General features: G+C 39.1%; 1 protein-coding gene across 3 annotated transcripts in view; it reads right to left on the bottom strand.

Moving 5' to 3' along the window:
• ZNF326 (zinc finger protein 326) overlaps positions 1 to 18031 on the bottom strand; it is a 75456-nt gene that overhangs the window by 33585 nt on the left and 23840 nt on the right. The window contains exons 2-3 of one of the 3 annotated variants that reach the window (XM_059063600.2): positions 4915 to 5504; positions 2950 to 2994 (exon numbers count right to left, since the gene is read on the bottom strand). In XM_059063600.2, the coding sequence (XP_058919583.1) occupies positions 2950 to 2994; positions 4915 to 4930 (61 nt within the window). In that variant the 5' untranslated portion in view covers positions 4931 to 5504. Of the gene's footprint in view, positions 1 to 2949; positions 2995 to 4914; positions 5505 to 18031 lie in introns of those variants that run through there. The other 2 variants (XM_059063630.2, XM_067043064.1) reach the window with 2 other exon arrangements.

Below are 18031 nucleotides of genomic sequence, written 5' to 3' on the forward strand. Positions count from 1 at the left end.
TTTTTGTCTGCTATTTATATAAGAAGAACAATTTTAAAGCAAGAAGGAAATATGAAGACACTGGAAATACAACTTCCTTCCAAGAAATTTGTATCTTGACATGTTTTCCAGTGTCTTCTACTTCATTTCAGTCGCTGGAAAATACAACACTAACAATCAATGCACTGTTGGCTTCAACTGGTAACTACTACACACCTTTTATTTCCTGAAGTCTACAGCATTCTTCCCCTAGATAGCTTCATGGCTTGCATCCTCATCTCCCTCAAACCTATGCTCATAAGTTACCCTTTTAGTGAGGTTTTCCCTAGCTAATCTCTTTAAAATTGTAACACATGCACACACACACACACCCTGCCCTGTGTTATTATTCTCCCTAGCAACTGCAATAGTACAATATGTATTACTTCTTGTTTACTGTCTATTTCACCCCACTAGACTGTACACTTCACAAAGGCAGGAATGTGTGTCCATTTGGTTCACTGCTATATTGCTAGCTCCAAGAACAATATCTGATACATAGCATTCAATAAATATCTGTTGAAGTCAAACTACATCCCTGAAATTAAGTTCCTCATTTATAAAATGTAGATAACTCAGACCTCAAAGTGGTGTCAAGCAGTGGTCTTTACCTAAAGATGCATTCCAAAATCATTCAAAGTAGTTCTTTAAAACTTACATAGTTGGGACCATTTACCCTAAAAATTAAGATTCAAGGGGACTAGAGTATGACCTAAACAGATACACTTTGAAACAGCTCCACAGGGAAGTCTAACAATCACCCTTAAATGAGAACCACTGTTGGAACTACAATTAAGAGAAAAATAAGTCATAACATTAGTAAAAAACTAATTTGAAAAGATATATGCACCCCCATTTTCACTGCAGCATTATTTACAATAGCCAAGATATGGAATAGCCCAAGTGCCCATCAATAGATTAATGGATAATGTAATGGGATATGTATGTATGTAGTATGTATGTATGTATATACATGAAATATTACTTAGCCATTAAAAAGAATGGAATCTTGCCATTTGCAACATAGATAGATCTTGAGGGCATATGCTAAGTGAAATAAATCAGATAAAGAAAGATAAATATTGTATAATTTCACTTATATGTAGAATCTAAAAAAAAAAACAAATCAAATCAAAACAAAACAAACAAAAAAGCCAAGTTCGTGGATATAACAGATTGGTGGTTGCCAGAGAAGGGGGGTAGGTATAGGAGTGGGTGAAATGGGTGAAGGGAGTCAGAAGGTACAAATTTCCAGTTATAAAATAAACAAGTCATGGTGATGTAATGTATAGCACAGTGACTATAGTTAGTAATAGTGTATTGCATATTTGACAGTTGCTAAGAAAGTAAATCTTAAAAGTTCTCATTACAGGAAAACTATGTATGGTGATAGATGGTAACTAGACTTATTGTGGTGATCATTTCACAATGTATACAAATTTGGGATCATTATGCTGTACACCTGAAACTAATATAATGCTATATGTCAATTATACTTCAATTAAAAATAAAGTGCATGTTTTAAAAAGAAGGTCATAATATTAGTGACACAAATTTCTGAAGCTCTTTTTGCAACACTGTACATTAAGAAAATAAACTTCTGGCCCTCTATGATTCTGCATTTCAAAGCCCTATATTTAGGCATTAAATTCAACTCTCTGTTACATCTTACTGGAGTTCATGGCCTTCTATTATTCCAAACCTCTTTGGTAAAAGTACTAGTTCTACTGACTCCAGTTTAAAATCCTGGATTCATTTTTATTCATTCTTCTCAATTTTCTACTCACTACTAGGCAGCCTGAAAGTTCTGCTAATTTTCTCAAGAAATAGCTTAATATTTTTAAAATTACTATCATCACCTCCCAAGTTCAAGGTCCAAAATCCTTACACCTGAATTTACGAAACAGCCTTCTTGATAATTTTCCAGTTTTCAAGCTAACCTACATGTGGATGCAAATTAAACTTCTTCTGGTAATTTTATTATATCACTCTGCTGCTTGAAAATATATTTTTCAGCCCTCAATATACATTGACTACTTCCTATATGTTTAACCTTTTTAGTCAACATCAAATTCAAAGTTTCTCTAAATTCTTAGAGATGATAAATAGAAATTAACTGAATGTTAATTATTCCCATAAAATGACATGGTCTTCTTTACGTAGTAGTACATTTACTTCAGTTTTATTTAGTGAATATATTACATCCTGTACAACAGTTGAATTTTGCATTTCTCTGGCAATTAGGATATTTAATTCCACTCCCTGGTGTCATTCATATAATGCTTTTTAACCTCTTTGAATTGTTCCATGTTCTTTTTGTGTTATTATCCTGTCTGGTAAAGCCTTAACTCTAATAACTATCAAAACACCACCCCAATTGTATGCTACATACCTCTTATGATTTTACCTAGCTCTGTAGTCACAACTCTAATGTCATGCTTAGGTCAATAAACAATCAGGCTTCTTTATGTGCTCCTCTAGACAGTTCTTTATATACTAACACATTTGGACACATTAAAGCAAATGACCTCAAAAACAAGGTCAAAATGTTACAAAAGAAGCAGTATAAAACAAAGCCAATAATCCACTTAATCTACTTTACTCAATACCAAAACCTCTAATTCAACAAAAATAACTCAGCTAGTTGCATCACTCAGTACAGTCAGGGCCTTTGGGAATAAATTAAAGGATTCATAATTCAAATAAAACAGAGTCAAATTAATCTGAATAGCCCTAAATTTTGCTGATCCCAAATTCTCTAACTCAAATAATATATATATTATAACAATATTAACACTGATACATCAAGAGACCAAACAATGACTGAAACAAGGCACAATTCCTTTTACATTGGTACTTTATATGGATGAAGAGTAAAACTGAAATGCATTCCCTTAACTTATTTCAGAGCAAATGAAAGAGGATACTCACCATTAAAGCTCTGATAAGTATTTCTGCAAGCAGAGTGTGTGTAATCTATGAAGACACATTTAACAGAAAGGAATTAGTGCAATATTAGCAAAAATCTGAAATTATATACCCATCTACTAAAAACAAACACAATTTTTTAAATGCCATTAATGCAATTATCTGCAAAAATAGGGTGTAAATAATTATAAATATTTCATATGGGAAAACACATATCCCTTTCTTTTCACTATCTCCCCAAATGGCAGGTTCATCATCCAAATTATGGTAATGTAAAAATTAGTTTATAAAACCTAATATATAATAACATCCAAAAAAGGGATTCAGTACTGATTTATATGGAGTAACAAAAAGGAAGGCAAATACATTATGTATCAAATAATGCAAAAAGCAGGGACATCTGAGAATTGATTCTATGTAATATATCATTTTTTCCAAGTTAATATTTCTTTTAGCACTTAATTTGCTCTCTAAAGATTTCAAGATCTTATCTGAGAAATGTATATACATATATGTGTATATGTGTGGTGCTACATCTACCCAGGATGTGGCATCATCACCAAAAAATCATATTGATAATTTCTCTGTCAAAACGAATTCGGCAACTGTTAAATCCTTTAGTTAATTTTACTAATAAATATTGAAAGAAAAGAATTTAACAGAGTGGTCATTTGGATACAACAGAATCCAACTACACTACACAGGATTAGTCAAAGTCCAACTAAAACAAAAAAAACACCAGTGTGCTACTGTTAATACCTAAACTTCCTGTTTCAAAGTAACTTAAAACTATCCACAAAAGGGTTATTCCAATCCCCTTTCATATACTTATATTTGATAGCTTTAACTCTCTGGCAGGAAATCAAATCAAAGATCAAAAGATCATTTAGTCGGACTCACAGCACATCCAAAAATAATTCTGGGGGTTGGGTTAGAAGCTTAGAACTAGGTAGTGAACTGATTTTATTTAGAAATACCTGGTTACTCAGGACTATATCCAGTTTATTCATACCCCTTCTCATGTCTCCCTAATGCTGTCATTACGTATTCATTTTACCTTGGCACCCTTTCCTATAAAGTTGGCCAAGATTTGAAGACAAGTTGAAAACCAAATTAATTTTACTTCGTGAGCCTATGAAAATGCTTTAAAGAATTGGCCTGAGAGACGACTGAAAGGTACTGCTAAAATACGGTTTATTTAAACAGCAAGTCCAACCCAGGCGGTTGTACACAGGTCTGAATTTGAAGGGCATGTGACGCTGTGTCAGAATTCTGACTAACTTAAGTCCCATCCATACACCGTCCAGAGAAAAAATGCTTTGGTTCACAGACGTATTTCAAATTAGGGATTAAGGCCCGGGCAATGTTTGTTGGTGGATAAATATCCCAGTTTGCTAACCAGAAATACCTTACTTTCCATTCCGGATAGAGATCTACCTATACTTATCACTTACAGATGCCCTTTAAACTCATCTTAAACTAAAACAACCAGGAACAAGACCGTGAACAAGCCTCTGAATATCCTATCTGCCGAGAAGTAACCTGGGTTTGGGGATTGACTAAAAGGACAATCTGGGTCGGTGCCCACGGCGCGAGTGCGAGCCGCGGCAAGGGAGGCCCTCTTGCCGCTTAGCCCGAGACAGGGAAGTTGGAAGCGTCGGGGCAATTTCCACGCAGCGGGGCGGGGACCGGTCTGGGGCCGAGTCCGAAGGCCGCGGCGCTTTGGGCGCGTCCTTACCCACACCAAGGCCGGCGCGGAAATCCAGGGTCGCGGGCCTCAGCGGGCGCCGGGCCGGGGGATCGGGCGCGCGGGTCCCCACAGAGGCCGGCTCCGGGCACCAGGCCCGCGGCGGGCGGGCGGCCTCCGGGCTCGCAGAACAAAGCCCACACGGCCATCTTGAGACGGTAAACAGACCCCCGGGGCAGGCCACCCCGCCTCCCGCCGCCCCAGCCAGAGGCCGCGCTTACCGTCCTCGAAGTCCATGGCGGAGGTTCGGGGCCAACGGCCTCGGCGTCGCTGGGCTGAGCTGTGGCGGGAGGCGAGCGGCCGTGACCCGCGGTTACACACAGCCAGTCAACGCGACCAAGAGCCGAGCTGCCGGCCGGGGAGCCGCAGGCCACAGCGAGGCTGGGAGGTGGGGCCGGCCGACGCTACCGTCCGTCGCAGCGCGGCCTGCGATTGGCTGTCTCTGGCTGGTGGGCGGTCCCTCGAGTGGGGGCGGGAAGCAGGTCTGCTGTCACGCTCCCAGGTGCTGACCCTCTCGGAGAGGACGAGGGGTAGTAAGGCAGGTGGAAAAAAAAGGAGCCCCGCAGAGTGGCCGGGGTCGTGGGAAAGAGAGCTGGGTGTGCTGGAAGGTCTGGCTGCGGCCCGCCATGTTTGATTCTGGCAAGAGCGAAAGGATCTGGTTGGAATACCTTCCTCCTGCCCGAACTAATATATTATACCACGTGCCGACATTTTGCTTTTTATTGGCTGGTGATGACTGATCAGAAAAATGTTAAAATCCTTTTGGAGTTTCTGTCGTGGAGAGGCAGAAGTCCAGGACGTTTTTAGAACTCTGTGAGCAGAGGAGAACAGATTGCTAAATAGGAAACAGTTATGAGTATGATCCAAGACAGGCCATGATCAAGTTCTGAGTTTCATGGTGCAAAATAAAAATGTTGTAAAAGTTAACAGACAGGGAAGATTTGTGGCAGGAGTCATCCAGAACTTGAAGAACACACAACGGGCAAACACACATATTTATTAGCATTGTATTATTGTCACTTTGGAAATAGTGTTGGGGACAGTAGGCAAAGTCATTCACCCACGAGGCAATGTGGAAAAAGACAACTGTTAGGTCATTCTAACCCTGGAGCAGCTTGAACTCCAGGTTAGAAAACATTTTTTTCATAGCGCAAATGGTGTCAACAATGAGTTGACCACAGGATAGGAAATCATGAATCAAGCCCTTTGCCCTTCTTTGGGGTCCAAGCAATTGCGGGAACCAAGTTCCGAGAAAGCAGCCCCTAGAAACAAGACTGAAGGAAAAACTCACAGGTATACTATGTTGCATTACTGTAGCCCCAAATCTGGGCAGGGCACTGTTTCTTCCTCGTCACTTTCCTTCTCCACCCTGATTGATTCATCCAGTTCTCCACCCTTTTATTGTTTTCTTGTTTTTTCTTTTTTCCTCCTGTACATGTTTTCTATTCACCGGAGTAGAACATGTTGAAAACTGAACTCATAATTTCCTTCCTCAAACATGTTCATCCTCCTTTATTCTTTCATCTGTGTTAGTGGCGTCATGAGCAACCACCCCCTACGAATCCCAGCCAGAAGCCTGCGACTTGTCCAGGCTACTCCCCTTCTCCCATCCTCAATCCGTACTGAAGTCTCTCAACTGCTTATTACCTCCTAAAATGTCTTAAATTTGACCCCTGCTCTCCAACTCACTACACTACCTGAGTTAGACTCTCATTATCTCTCTCCCAAACTATTGCCATGGCTTCCTAAATAATTTCTCTGCCTTTCCACCTTGACCTTCTCAGGCTCCTCAGGGCCGCGGTGATCTAAAGGCAAATCTGAACATATCATGCGTCTCTATCATGGATTAGGTGAAGGCTCTCCTTAACACAGAGCACATCCAGCAGGGTCTAGCCACTGCCTGACCTGCCATCTTCCTACATTTCTCCCTCCTTCTCTCTCCCCTACTCTTTCCCTTTTGATTGGCAATTTTAAGCTACTTGCAGTTCCCAAAACACCCCAGTGCTTTTTCATGCCGCTGAACTTTTGTTTAGGTTTTTCTGTTTGGAACACCCCCTGGTTAACCCTACTCATCCTCAAAACACAGTTCAGAATTTATTTCCTTTAAAAAACGCTCCCAGGGCTTCCCTGGTGGCGCAGTGGTTGAGAGTCCGCCTGCCGATGCAGGGGATATGGGTTCGTGCCCCCATCCGGGAAGATCCCACATGCCGCAGAGCGGCTGGGCCCGTGAGCCATGGCCGCTGAGCCTGCGCGTCCGGAGCCTGTGTTCCACAAAGGGAGAAGCCACAATAGTGAGAGGCCCACGTACCGCAAAATAAATAAATAAAATAAAAATAAAAAACGTTCCCACATCCCACCCCCACCCCCAGACCAGTACTTCTCAAATATTAATGAGCATATGATTCACATTCAGTCAGTCTGGGTTGGAGCCAGAGAGTCTGCATTTCTCACAAGTTTCCAAGAGATGTTGCTGCTGGCAGTCAAACTAGACTTGGAATAGCAAGGCCCTGGGCCCTGGGCTCTATTAAAAGCCCCTCCTCTGAGTTCCCTGGACCAACCTCTGCTCCAGCACTATCTTCCTTGCATCAGACACTGTTTGGCTTTATGTCTCTCCATGTTAAAAGTCCTTTGAGATTAGACCTAAGTCTTCTTTGTATCCTAAGTGCCAAGCACGTAAGTTTAACAATTAAAACTGAGCTCTCCCAGAGGTTTTTAACTTTTTTTCTTGTTATCAAGGCAAAGGAATGATTTTGTAATCTGAGGTCTTCAGGTCTTGGCATAAGTGAAAGGAAATAAACATTGGGTCACTATTTGTATTTGTGTATCATGTGCCCACATGCATATGTACACATGCTCACACACACACACACACACTCACACACACACACACACACACCTACGTTACTCCTCTGAAAGAGAAAACTGCCAGACAAGGAACTCCTAACTCCAGAAGAAACCTGATCTCAGCACAAACGACTGGAGAGCCAGAATACATGTGTCTCTTCCCTCCTTCCTTCCTCCTTCCCAAATAGGAAGTGTTCTTGAAGAGGCAGGTGGCAGTACCTGAGACACCCCGTAACACTTGAGAGACATCATCCCCTAATTCACTTATGGAACAAATATTGGATAAGCACCAACTATGTGCCAAACATCCTTTTCTTCATTGTTATCTCTTTCCTGTCCCCCAGGGTCTATATTTTGCTAGGCTCAGATTTTTACCCTGAGGGGCCAATGTTTTGTACAAAGTCTTATATCATTTCATCCTCCACATATTTCGCAGGAGTTAGAAGACTGGTAAACACCAGACCAGCAGAGTCGCTTGCAAAAGAAAAGAGAACAATGTTTTCTAAGTGCAGAGGTGTGCAAAGATGTGTGGGCTGAGGCCAAGGAAAGATTGCAGGGAGAAGGAGGAAGTGAGGGGCCATGCCCAAGACCTGATCCTGAGGGAGCTGTCAGAGAAGCCCCACCATCCCACGCCCCAGAACCTGAGAAGAGCTAGGTGAGCAGACTTCCTGAGGACGCAGGGACCTTTGTCCTTCATCTCCTAACCCTCCACCTACATACTTTCTGCCCCAGCAACACAGGACATCTGCTGTTCCCCGAGCAAGTCATGTAGTTTCACGTTTCTATGCCTTTGCTTATCTTGTTCTCTCTGCTTCTATGATGCTTCCTCCCCTCCTCTGCCATTCTTTAAGGTTCAATATTGATGTTCCCTCTTTCTAAACCCTTCCCTAACTCTTAGTCAAAATCCCCTTCCCTCTATGTTACCTTAATCACAGTTGAATTTTTGTTATAGTTAGTTAGTTACTTCTTTGTCTAGCTACTTTTTCATACTCTTTGGGTATGGAGACCCTTCTTTGCACCCTTTTATAAGGCCTATGTGTAGCACATTGTCACTATATATTAAAGGAGAGGCTCATTAGCCAATTAGCCACTGAAGAAAAGATTCAGACAAATTGGATGTCCAGAGCTTCATCCAAAACCACAGCATCCTACAATTATTTTGGAGAGTAAGTGACAGTGGAGTTACAGAAGGGAGTTCTAATTTCACAATGTTTTCCTAATTAGCTCCAAATAATTCTTCCTCCCTATATTCTTTAGGGAATTCACAAATACTTGCAAAAGTCAAGAACTAAGAATTACTATCTTATAGCAAAGCAGCTAAACTCAATATAAACAAAGTAATTCTTACTGAGGACTCTGAGGACTTATCAAGGAGATCTGGTTACAGAACCACAACAGTGGAAATCTGCTGAAAGCAACTGGTATGACAGCACTAAATGGATGTGTTTTATACGTATGGGAAGATATCTCTCCCTGATTTTCATATACGACTTCAAAAAGATGCAAGTCTCTAAAAGCGAAAAAGAATAGCAATTAAAATAATAAGCAACCGTTATTAAGCCCTATATATTAATAAATGTTCCAAAGCACTTTACATGTATTAACTCATTTTATCTGCCCAGTAATTCTATGATGTAGGTACCATTATGGCCACTACTTTAGAAAACTGAGACCCAGAGAGGTGAAGTTGCTTGCCCAAGGTCACGCATAAAAGAAGAGTAGAGATGTTTCAAACTCAGGCAGCCAGGTACCAGAGCCCAAGCTTCGGAAGTGTCTATGGTTGTCTACTGAATAGCAGTGATATGCTAGGAATTTGGTGGACACTTTACATGCCTTATTTCTAATCCTAACAAAAAAGATAGGCTATATCCTTTTCCAAATAAGACAAATTAAAAAGAAAATTACTCATCCAAGAACACATAATGAGTAATTGCTGGTTCCATATTTTTAAAAAAAATTTTTTGAGGTATAGTTGATGTACAATATTATATAAACTGGTTTCATATTCAGGATAAATATTATATAGTCATGCTTGAGTCTATTGGTGTATGGATTCAACCTTGTAGACCCAACATCACCATCAGGGTCATCAGGTTAAAAAGGGGGCGTGGGAAGGGTTTCCGCTAACCTATCATTTGCATAATTGCACATAATGTGGTCAAAGAAACTGCATACCAAAAGAAGTGATCAAGAAAGCTTTAGAGATCACTCACTTTGTTCAATGCTTTAGGCCTTCCTCAGATTAGAAAAACTCCATTAGTTTCATATACATTTCCTCCCCCCAAAATGGAGGTAAAATTTTAAATGCAAAAGTGCTTTCAACATGTAATAATTACCTCCCTTCCTTAGGTACAAAGTTTATATTTCTAGAAAATTAGGTTTATTCCCTTATAGAGGCTCAATTAAACCTCTGAATTATTGCCACTCATTTTATCTATTAATGTGTTATAGTCCATCATAAATTTTAATTTCCTAAGTAAATTGAGAGCAAGCTGTCTGTGACATCTGTCAACCCCGCTGATGGCCAGAATTGATTTGGTGGCTCTGCGCTGCTGGAAAGGTGTCCTCTTTCTTCCTGGCTCTGCCACATGTGTCTGTCCCAAAGCAGCATGCTTCATTGAAGAGGATGATTTTCCTAGATAGAGGAGGACAAGGATCTATAAGGAGTCAGGTTCTTCTGCTGGAATATCCAAGGCATGTTAAGTAGGTTATCCTGCCTGGGATAGATAATGAGCCACTTGAAGGTGGAGATTTCATCTTTATGTCTCCAGGCCCCTAGCACAATTCCCCTGACACATGGTAGACTCTAAAATGTTTGTGGAATAAATAAAAAGGAAACAGACCCAGAGTCAGATCCAGTATTAAGACAGATTTAAATTCTACACTAAGGCGACACATATAAATAAAAATACAGACATGTAAAATTCAAACTTGCACACATACAATTAAACTCCCTTCTGTAGAGTCCTTACCCAAACACATAGTTTACAAACAGAAAAAAGGCACAATCCTGGGAAAGCCAGTAGAGGGCACCACACACCAAATATAGTCAAAATTCGGCTGCAGAAATTGAGCACATGTTCTAGATACTGCTGGTCTGAGTGTTCCAAATAGAAACAGGGTAGAGAATATTCCTGTGGGCTGGTGCTCTACAGGTACCTGAATTTCTATTCTGGTTTAATTGTGGATATAAATTTCCCTGTATGCCTCATTTCACTAGGTTTCATTTTTAGAGATGACTTTTAAAGGATGAATCAAAGGATGAAAAAGCTTATTATAATGGTATATTTGAAAAGCAGGATATGAAATTGTGTATGAAATCTGACAAGAGCAATGTCAGTAAATTCTTTTAAAGACAAAGTATGAAAATAAAATGGAAAGAAAAATCCCAAAACATGAACAGTGATTCTTTGTGTGATGACTTTTTATATGCACAGAGACATAACTACTTTTCTCCTATATTCTCCAAATTTCTTGAGCACTTCTATAATGTAAAATATATAGTTTATATAAAACAAATTGTAATATTTATTAATAATTAGTGTTTATAAAAATTTCTCCTTAGCCAAATGTTATATTTCATTTTCATAGTAGATATAGTTACTGTTAGGGGTAGGGAAAGGAGCAGCTATTTTCCACTTAAGTAAGTGGTCCTGAAGCCTGTCTCTACTCTAGAATCATCTGGGCACTTTTAATAAGTTCCAGTGTCCAGGCCTCACTTTGGAGATTCTGATTTAATGATGAATCTAAAACTGTCACCCATGTTGATTTTCAAGACACTCATAAGAGATGCTATTGGAATAAGTTCCCTTCTGTTTCAGTAACTTGTATTTCTCAAGGAGATGTTGAATCTAGAAAAGAAACTTTATAGATTGAGTAACCACACATTAGCAGATCGATCCCTGTGTTTGAAATGGTATAACAACTACACCCTGAATCAGGGCTGGTACAGACACTTATACATCTTTCAGCTCTAAAATCTGGCTTGGTTCCAATATTCCTTCTAACTACCCTGCAGCCCTTGGGAGGTAATTAGCTAATGACAGTAAAGGCTTTTAAACTGAAACATGTATAATGCTAAACACAGGAAACACACAAAGGATTTCACTGACTGCCAATGCTTCTCAACCAGAGACAGTTGATGCATCTTTCAGCCAGGTTCTCTTTTGCAACTGAAATCTTCCTAATCTTTATTTCTACAAACAGAGTTCTCTTTTTTAAATGCCTTTCCTACAAATCAAAGACCTAAGAAGATTACCCCTTTATTCTCTCAGAAGTAAGATTCCTGCCTCAACAAAACACCACCTAGTAGTATGGTTTGGTGTGAATGATGTTTAGGCAGTTGATGGGTTTGCTTGGATCACTGAAGGCAAAAGGGGTCATACTGGGTAGTCCAGTATTAGTCCTGACATCACCCTACACATCATCTTTGGCTTTAAAGCAAATGATTTGTGCACATGGTAATAAATCAAGTAGTATAAAAGAACTTCCAGGGAAAAGCTATAGCCTTTCCTCTTTTCCTTGCTTAGTTAGCTCCAATCCCCTCTACAGAGGAAAACTGGTTTTATCTGGAGTGAGATCATTCAGTCTTTACTTCCAGCACATTCTATATCTCTCTTCTTGGATTACCAACTTTAGTCATGTCAGTCAATTTCGCAGTATGAAAATCAGAGTGTATCTCATACTATTCTTCTCTTCCCAGTGTTTAACAGCAGTAACAGTGTTTTATTTCCTCTATTGGAACTAAACGTTTACATTTTTTATAATAAATTTATTTATTTTAGGCTGCGTTGGGTCTTCATTGCTGCACGGGCTTTCTCTAGTTGTGGCGAGCAGGAGCTACTCTTATTTGCAGCATGCGGGCTTCTCATTGCAGTGGCTTCTCTTGTTGCGGAGCACGGGCTCTAGGCGCGTGGGCTTCAGTAGTTGTGGCACGCAGGCTCAGTAGTTGTGGCTTGCAGGCTCTAGACCGCAGGCTCAGTAGTTGTGGCACTTGGGCTTAGTTGCTCTGCAGCATGTGGGATCTTCCCGGACCAGGAATCGAACCCATGTCCCCTGCATTGGCAAGTGGATTCTTAACCATCGCACCACCAGGGAAGTCCTAAACGTTTACATTTTTAAACAAGGACTCAAATTTTTATTTTTTAATAATGTATCTATGGATTTCCTCTATAAAATGAAGGTATTGATCCTCCTTCCCGTTCCTCCACTTTTCCTTTCCCTTTTTTTTGTCAGCAACATTTAACCACTAACAAAATTGTTAATATTTACATTCAGTAAAATCACGAAAAATTCTTTCCTACTTTATCTATAGGTTGACTTTAGAAGTTAATAACCTATATACTTCCTTCCCAAGGGGACAGTATGAAAAGGTGGGAGCAAGGGGAAAATTTACATTGGAGAAACCTGGCAAACATTACCTCAACCAGGTTATCAAAGTCAGAAAGAGTGATAAGTCACGTTGATAGTATGTACCCTTGATTTGATGTGACAAAAAGGGCACTTGACCTTTGTGGTCTTCTCTACAAAACCCGTAACACCAGTCTAATCATAAGAAAAACACCACACAAATCCCAAATAAGGGACATTGTACAAAATACCTGACCAGTACTCCTCAAACTCATTAAGGTCATCAAGAATAAGGAAAGTCTGACAAACTGTTACAGCCAAGAGGAGCCTAAGGAGACATGATGACTAAATGTAATGTGGTATCCTGGATGGGATCTTGGAAACAGAAGAAGATGTTAGATAAAAACTAAAGAAATCTGCATAAAGTATGGATTTTAGTTAATGATAATGGATCATTACTCATTCATTAATCGTAACAAATGGATGATACTTATATAAGATGTTAATAATAGGGGAACTCTGTAGTGTCTTTATAATTTTTCTATAAATCTAAAACTGTTCTAAAAAATAAAGTTTATTAAAACATCATAAACAATGGAGGCAAGCCAATATACTGCATGTATTTTATTATGATCAATATAAGCATTGTTCAGTGTAATATGCTAGGATGACATTTTCCATGGACCCAATGTTATAACCCCCAGGTCTCTCAAATGTGGCTACTGCTAGCATCAAGTCCAATGGATCGCTTTTTCTGACAGTCTATTCATTGCTTATATTCATGCCTAGTTGTAGTTTACTTCATATGTGGTTTGTGACTTTTGTTGTTCTGAATTTGTTTTTCCTCAAGATTCTGTCACTTTATCTCTTGTATTCTAGCCTGTGGCATTTTCTGCCAATTCAACCACTAATCCTCCCCTTTCACTTTTTATCTTTTAGAAATTAGTTGAAATCTCCAGTCCATGGGCTTCTACCCATTCCAATCACATACTTCTTGGGCGATACTTGTTTACTTTTATTTCTATGGAGTCATGGGGGGAAGTAGGTTCCTATAGGCTTATTCTCCTGTCTTAAAAGAGAAACTTACTTTACCTTTCATACAGTTTCATCAGTCCTTACTAAGAGCATACTAGCTGAGTTCTGGCTCAAAAAAACGAAAAGCATGTGGAGTCTGGCCAATATGCAGTCCTTAAGGAGAAATAAGCAGTCTTCCTGCCACAAGATATTTCTAAAAGCACGTTACTATGATCAATCCAATCCTCTCGTATTTGTTTTTAAAGAAACACATGATTGTAGGAAAATGAGTTATTTTAAAAGAAAGGTGCCTGGATCTTTTTTAGCAGACCCCTACAAAAAGCACATGCTGCCATGCATTGTCTTAGATGAGGCAAAAAATTACAGAAGAGACTCATAGTTGTCAAATCTTGAAAGGCACTGGAGATCATCTAGCTCTAACCCAACCCCCTGACTTTTCAGATGAGGACAAGAAGGCCTAATGAAGTTTAGGTACTTATCCAAGGTCACTCAGCTAATAAATAGAAACAATAAGACTAAAAAATGAGTAAGTCTAATCCAAGGAGCTTTCTGACACACTCCTCACCCTAAGTCTTGAATAGCTGTTTTCCAAGTGCTTCTCTACAATCTCCTCCCCTCCAACCACATCTTCTTCGGAACTCTAAACAGGGGTACAGAGAGAAGGGCAAGATGTAGTGGAAGGAGAAGAGGATTACAGCTGGGAAGGGGTCTGTCCCTGCTTTTTTTCCAGAAATCTACCTGCCCTGGCTGGGATCAGTGAACAAAACTTATTAACTCTGGAGATATATGCTTCCCCCTCTACTCCCTTCCTTACCCCAAAACCGCCTGGGAGAAGGAGAATACAGATGGCACCATCTGGCTCTAGTTGTTTTAACAAAATATGTGCCCTAGCCCTAGGTATTAATGATCACTTTCACAAGAGGTAGTGGATGTTCCTATTTACATGGTACACCAGTCTCCCCAAAGTTTTCTTTTCATCTATGTTCCTGCCAATATGAATTACTAAGGGAAGAAGGGTCATAATTTTATGACATTTAGTTTGGTAATTAATATGAGGCAAAAGCAATTTTTTCCACACCTTTTAATTTCTTTGTTGTTTTTTGATTCAGGAAACTGAAGAGGAGAACAAAAATGTTCTTAGTACATTTGACTGTTTATTTAATTTTTAAAGTACAAAGTGATGAGAAAGGGATCTTACTCCATGTCCTACGATTGTCTTCTATAACTCTACCCAGACATTTTCCCTCAGGGCAACTGTTAGAAAACATCTGGAGGATGGAACTGGAGCACCTATTAACAAAGCCATATTTGACCATCAAAAACCATGGCACTGACCAGTCCCTCTCATCAGGAAGCTCGCACAAGCTTCTTAGATAGCCTCATCCACCAGAGGGCAGACAGCAGAAGCAAGAAGAACTATAATCCTGCAGTCTGTGGAATGAAAACTGCATTCACAGAAAGATAGACAAAGTGAAAAGGCAGAGGACTATGTACCAGATGAAGGAACAACATAAAACCCCAGAAAAACAACTAAATGAAGTGGAGAGAGGCAACCTTCTGGAAAAAGAATTCAGAATAATGATAGTGAAGATGATCCAGGACCTCAGAAAAAGAATGGAGGCAAAGATCAAGAAGATGCAAAAAATGTTTAACAAAGACCTAGAAGAATTAAAGAACAAACAAACAGACATGAACAATACAATAACTGAAATGAAAAATACACTAGAAGGAATCAATAGCAGAATAACTGAGGCAGAGGAATGGATAAGTGACCTGGAAGAGAGAATGGTGGAATTCATTGCAGTGGAACAGAATAAAGAAAAAAGAATGAAAAGAAATGAAGACAGCCTAAGAGACTTCTGGGACAATATTAAATGCACCAATATTCACATTATAGGGGTCCCAGAAGGAGAAGAGAGAGAGATAGAAAGGACCCAGGAAAACATTTGAAGAGATTATAATCGAAAACTTCCCTAACATGGGAAAGGAAAGAGCCACCCAAGTCCAGGAAGCACAGAGAGTCCCAGGCAGGATAAACCCAAGGAGAAACACGCCAAGACACACAGTAATCAAACTGGCAAAAATTAAAGACAAAGAAAAATAATTAAAAGCAACAAGGGAAAAAGAACAAATAACATACAAGGGAACTCCCATAAGGTTAACAGTTGATTTCTTAGCAGAAACTCTACAAACCAGAAGGGAGTGGCATGATATATTTAAAGTGATGAAAGGGAAGAACCTACAACCAAGATTACTCTACCCAGCAAGGATCTCATTCAGATTTGACAGAGAAATCAAAAGCTTTACAGACAAGCAAAAGCTAAGAGAATTCAGCACCATCAAACCAGCTCTACAACAAATGCTAAAGGAACTTCTCTAAGTGGGAAACACAAGAGAAGAAAAGGACCTACAAAAACAAACCCAAAACAATTTAAAAAATGGTAATAAGATAATCACCTTGTATGTAAATGGATTAAACGCTCCAACCAAAAGACACAGGCTCGCTGAATGGGTATAAAAACAAGACCCATATATATGCTGTCTACAAGAGATTCACTTCAGACCTAGGGACACATACAGACTGAAAGTGAGGGGATGGAAAAAGATATTCCATTCAAATGGAAATCAAAAGAAAGTTGGAGTAGCAATACTCATATCAGATAAAATAGACTTTAAAATAAAGAATGTTACAAGGACACTACATAATGATTAAGGAATCAATCTTACATAATGATTAAGGGAAGGACAGTACATTGTGATTAAGGGATCAGTCCAAGAAGAAGATAATAACAATTATAAATATATATGCACCCAACATAGAAGCACCTCAATACATAAGGCAAATGCTAACAGCTATAAAAGAAGAAATTGACAGTAACACAATAATAGTGGGGGACTTTAACATTTCACTTACACCAATGGACAGATCACCCAGACATAAAATTAATAAGGAAACACAAGCTTTAAATGACACAATAGACCAGATAGATTTAATTGATATTAATAGGACATTCCATCCAAAAACAGCAGATTACACTTTCTTCTCAAGTGCACATGGAACATTCTCCAGGATAGATCACATCTTGGGTCACAGAGCAAGCCTCAGTAAATTTAAGAAAATTGAAATCATATCAAGCATCTTTTCTGACCACAATGCTATGAGATTAGAAATAAATTACAGGGGGAAAAATGTAAAAATCACAAACACATGGAGGCTAAACAATGCATTACTCCATAACCAAGAGATCACTAAAGAAGTCAAAGAGGAAATTAAAAAATACTTAGAGACAAATGACAATGAAAACATGACAATCCAAAATATATGGGATACAGCAAAAGCAGTTCTAAGAGGGAAGTTTATAGCTATACAAGCCTACCTCAAGAAACAAGAAAAATCTCAAATAAACCATCTAACCTTACACCTAAAGGAACTAGAGAAAGAAAAACAAACAAAACCCAAAGTTAGCAGAGGAAAGAAACCATAAAGATCAGAGCACAAATAAATGAAATAGAAACAAAGAAAACAATAGCAAAGATCAGTAAAACTAAAATCTGGTTCTTTGAGAAGATAAACAAAATTGATAAACCATTAGCCAGACTCATCAAGAAAAAGAGGGAAAAGGACTCAAATCAATAAAATTAGAAGTGAAAAAGGAGAAGTTACAACAGGACACCACAGAAATACAAAGCATCCTAAGAGACAACTACAAGCAACTCTATGCCAATAAAATGGACAACCTGGAAGAAATGGACAAATTCTTAGAAAGGTATAACCTTCCAAGACTGAACTAGCAAAAATAGAAAATATGAACAGACCAATCACAAGTAATGAAATTGAAACTGTGATGAAAAATCTTCCAACAAACAAAAGTCCAGGACCAGATGGCTTCATAGGTGAATTCTATCAAACATTTAGAAAAGAGCTAACACCTATCCTTCTCAAACTCTTCCAAAAAACTGCAGAGAAAGGAACACTCCCAAACTCATTCTATGAGGCCACCATCACCCAATATCAAAACCAGACAAAGATACCACAAAAAAAGAAAATTACAGACCAATATCACTCATGAATATAGATGCAAAAATGCTCAACAGTGGGGCTTCCCTCAT

This window comes from Kogia breviceps, chromosome 1, assembly GCF_026419965.1.
Source record: "Kogia breviceps isolate mKogBre1 chromosome 1, mKogBre1 haplotype 1, whole genome shotgun sequence".
In the NCBI taxonomy this organism is placed as follows: Eukaryota; Metazoa; Chordata; class Mammalia; order Artiodactyla; family Physeteridae; genus Kogia; species Kogia breviceps.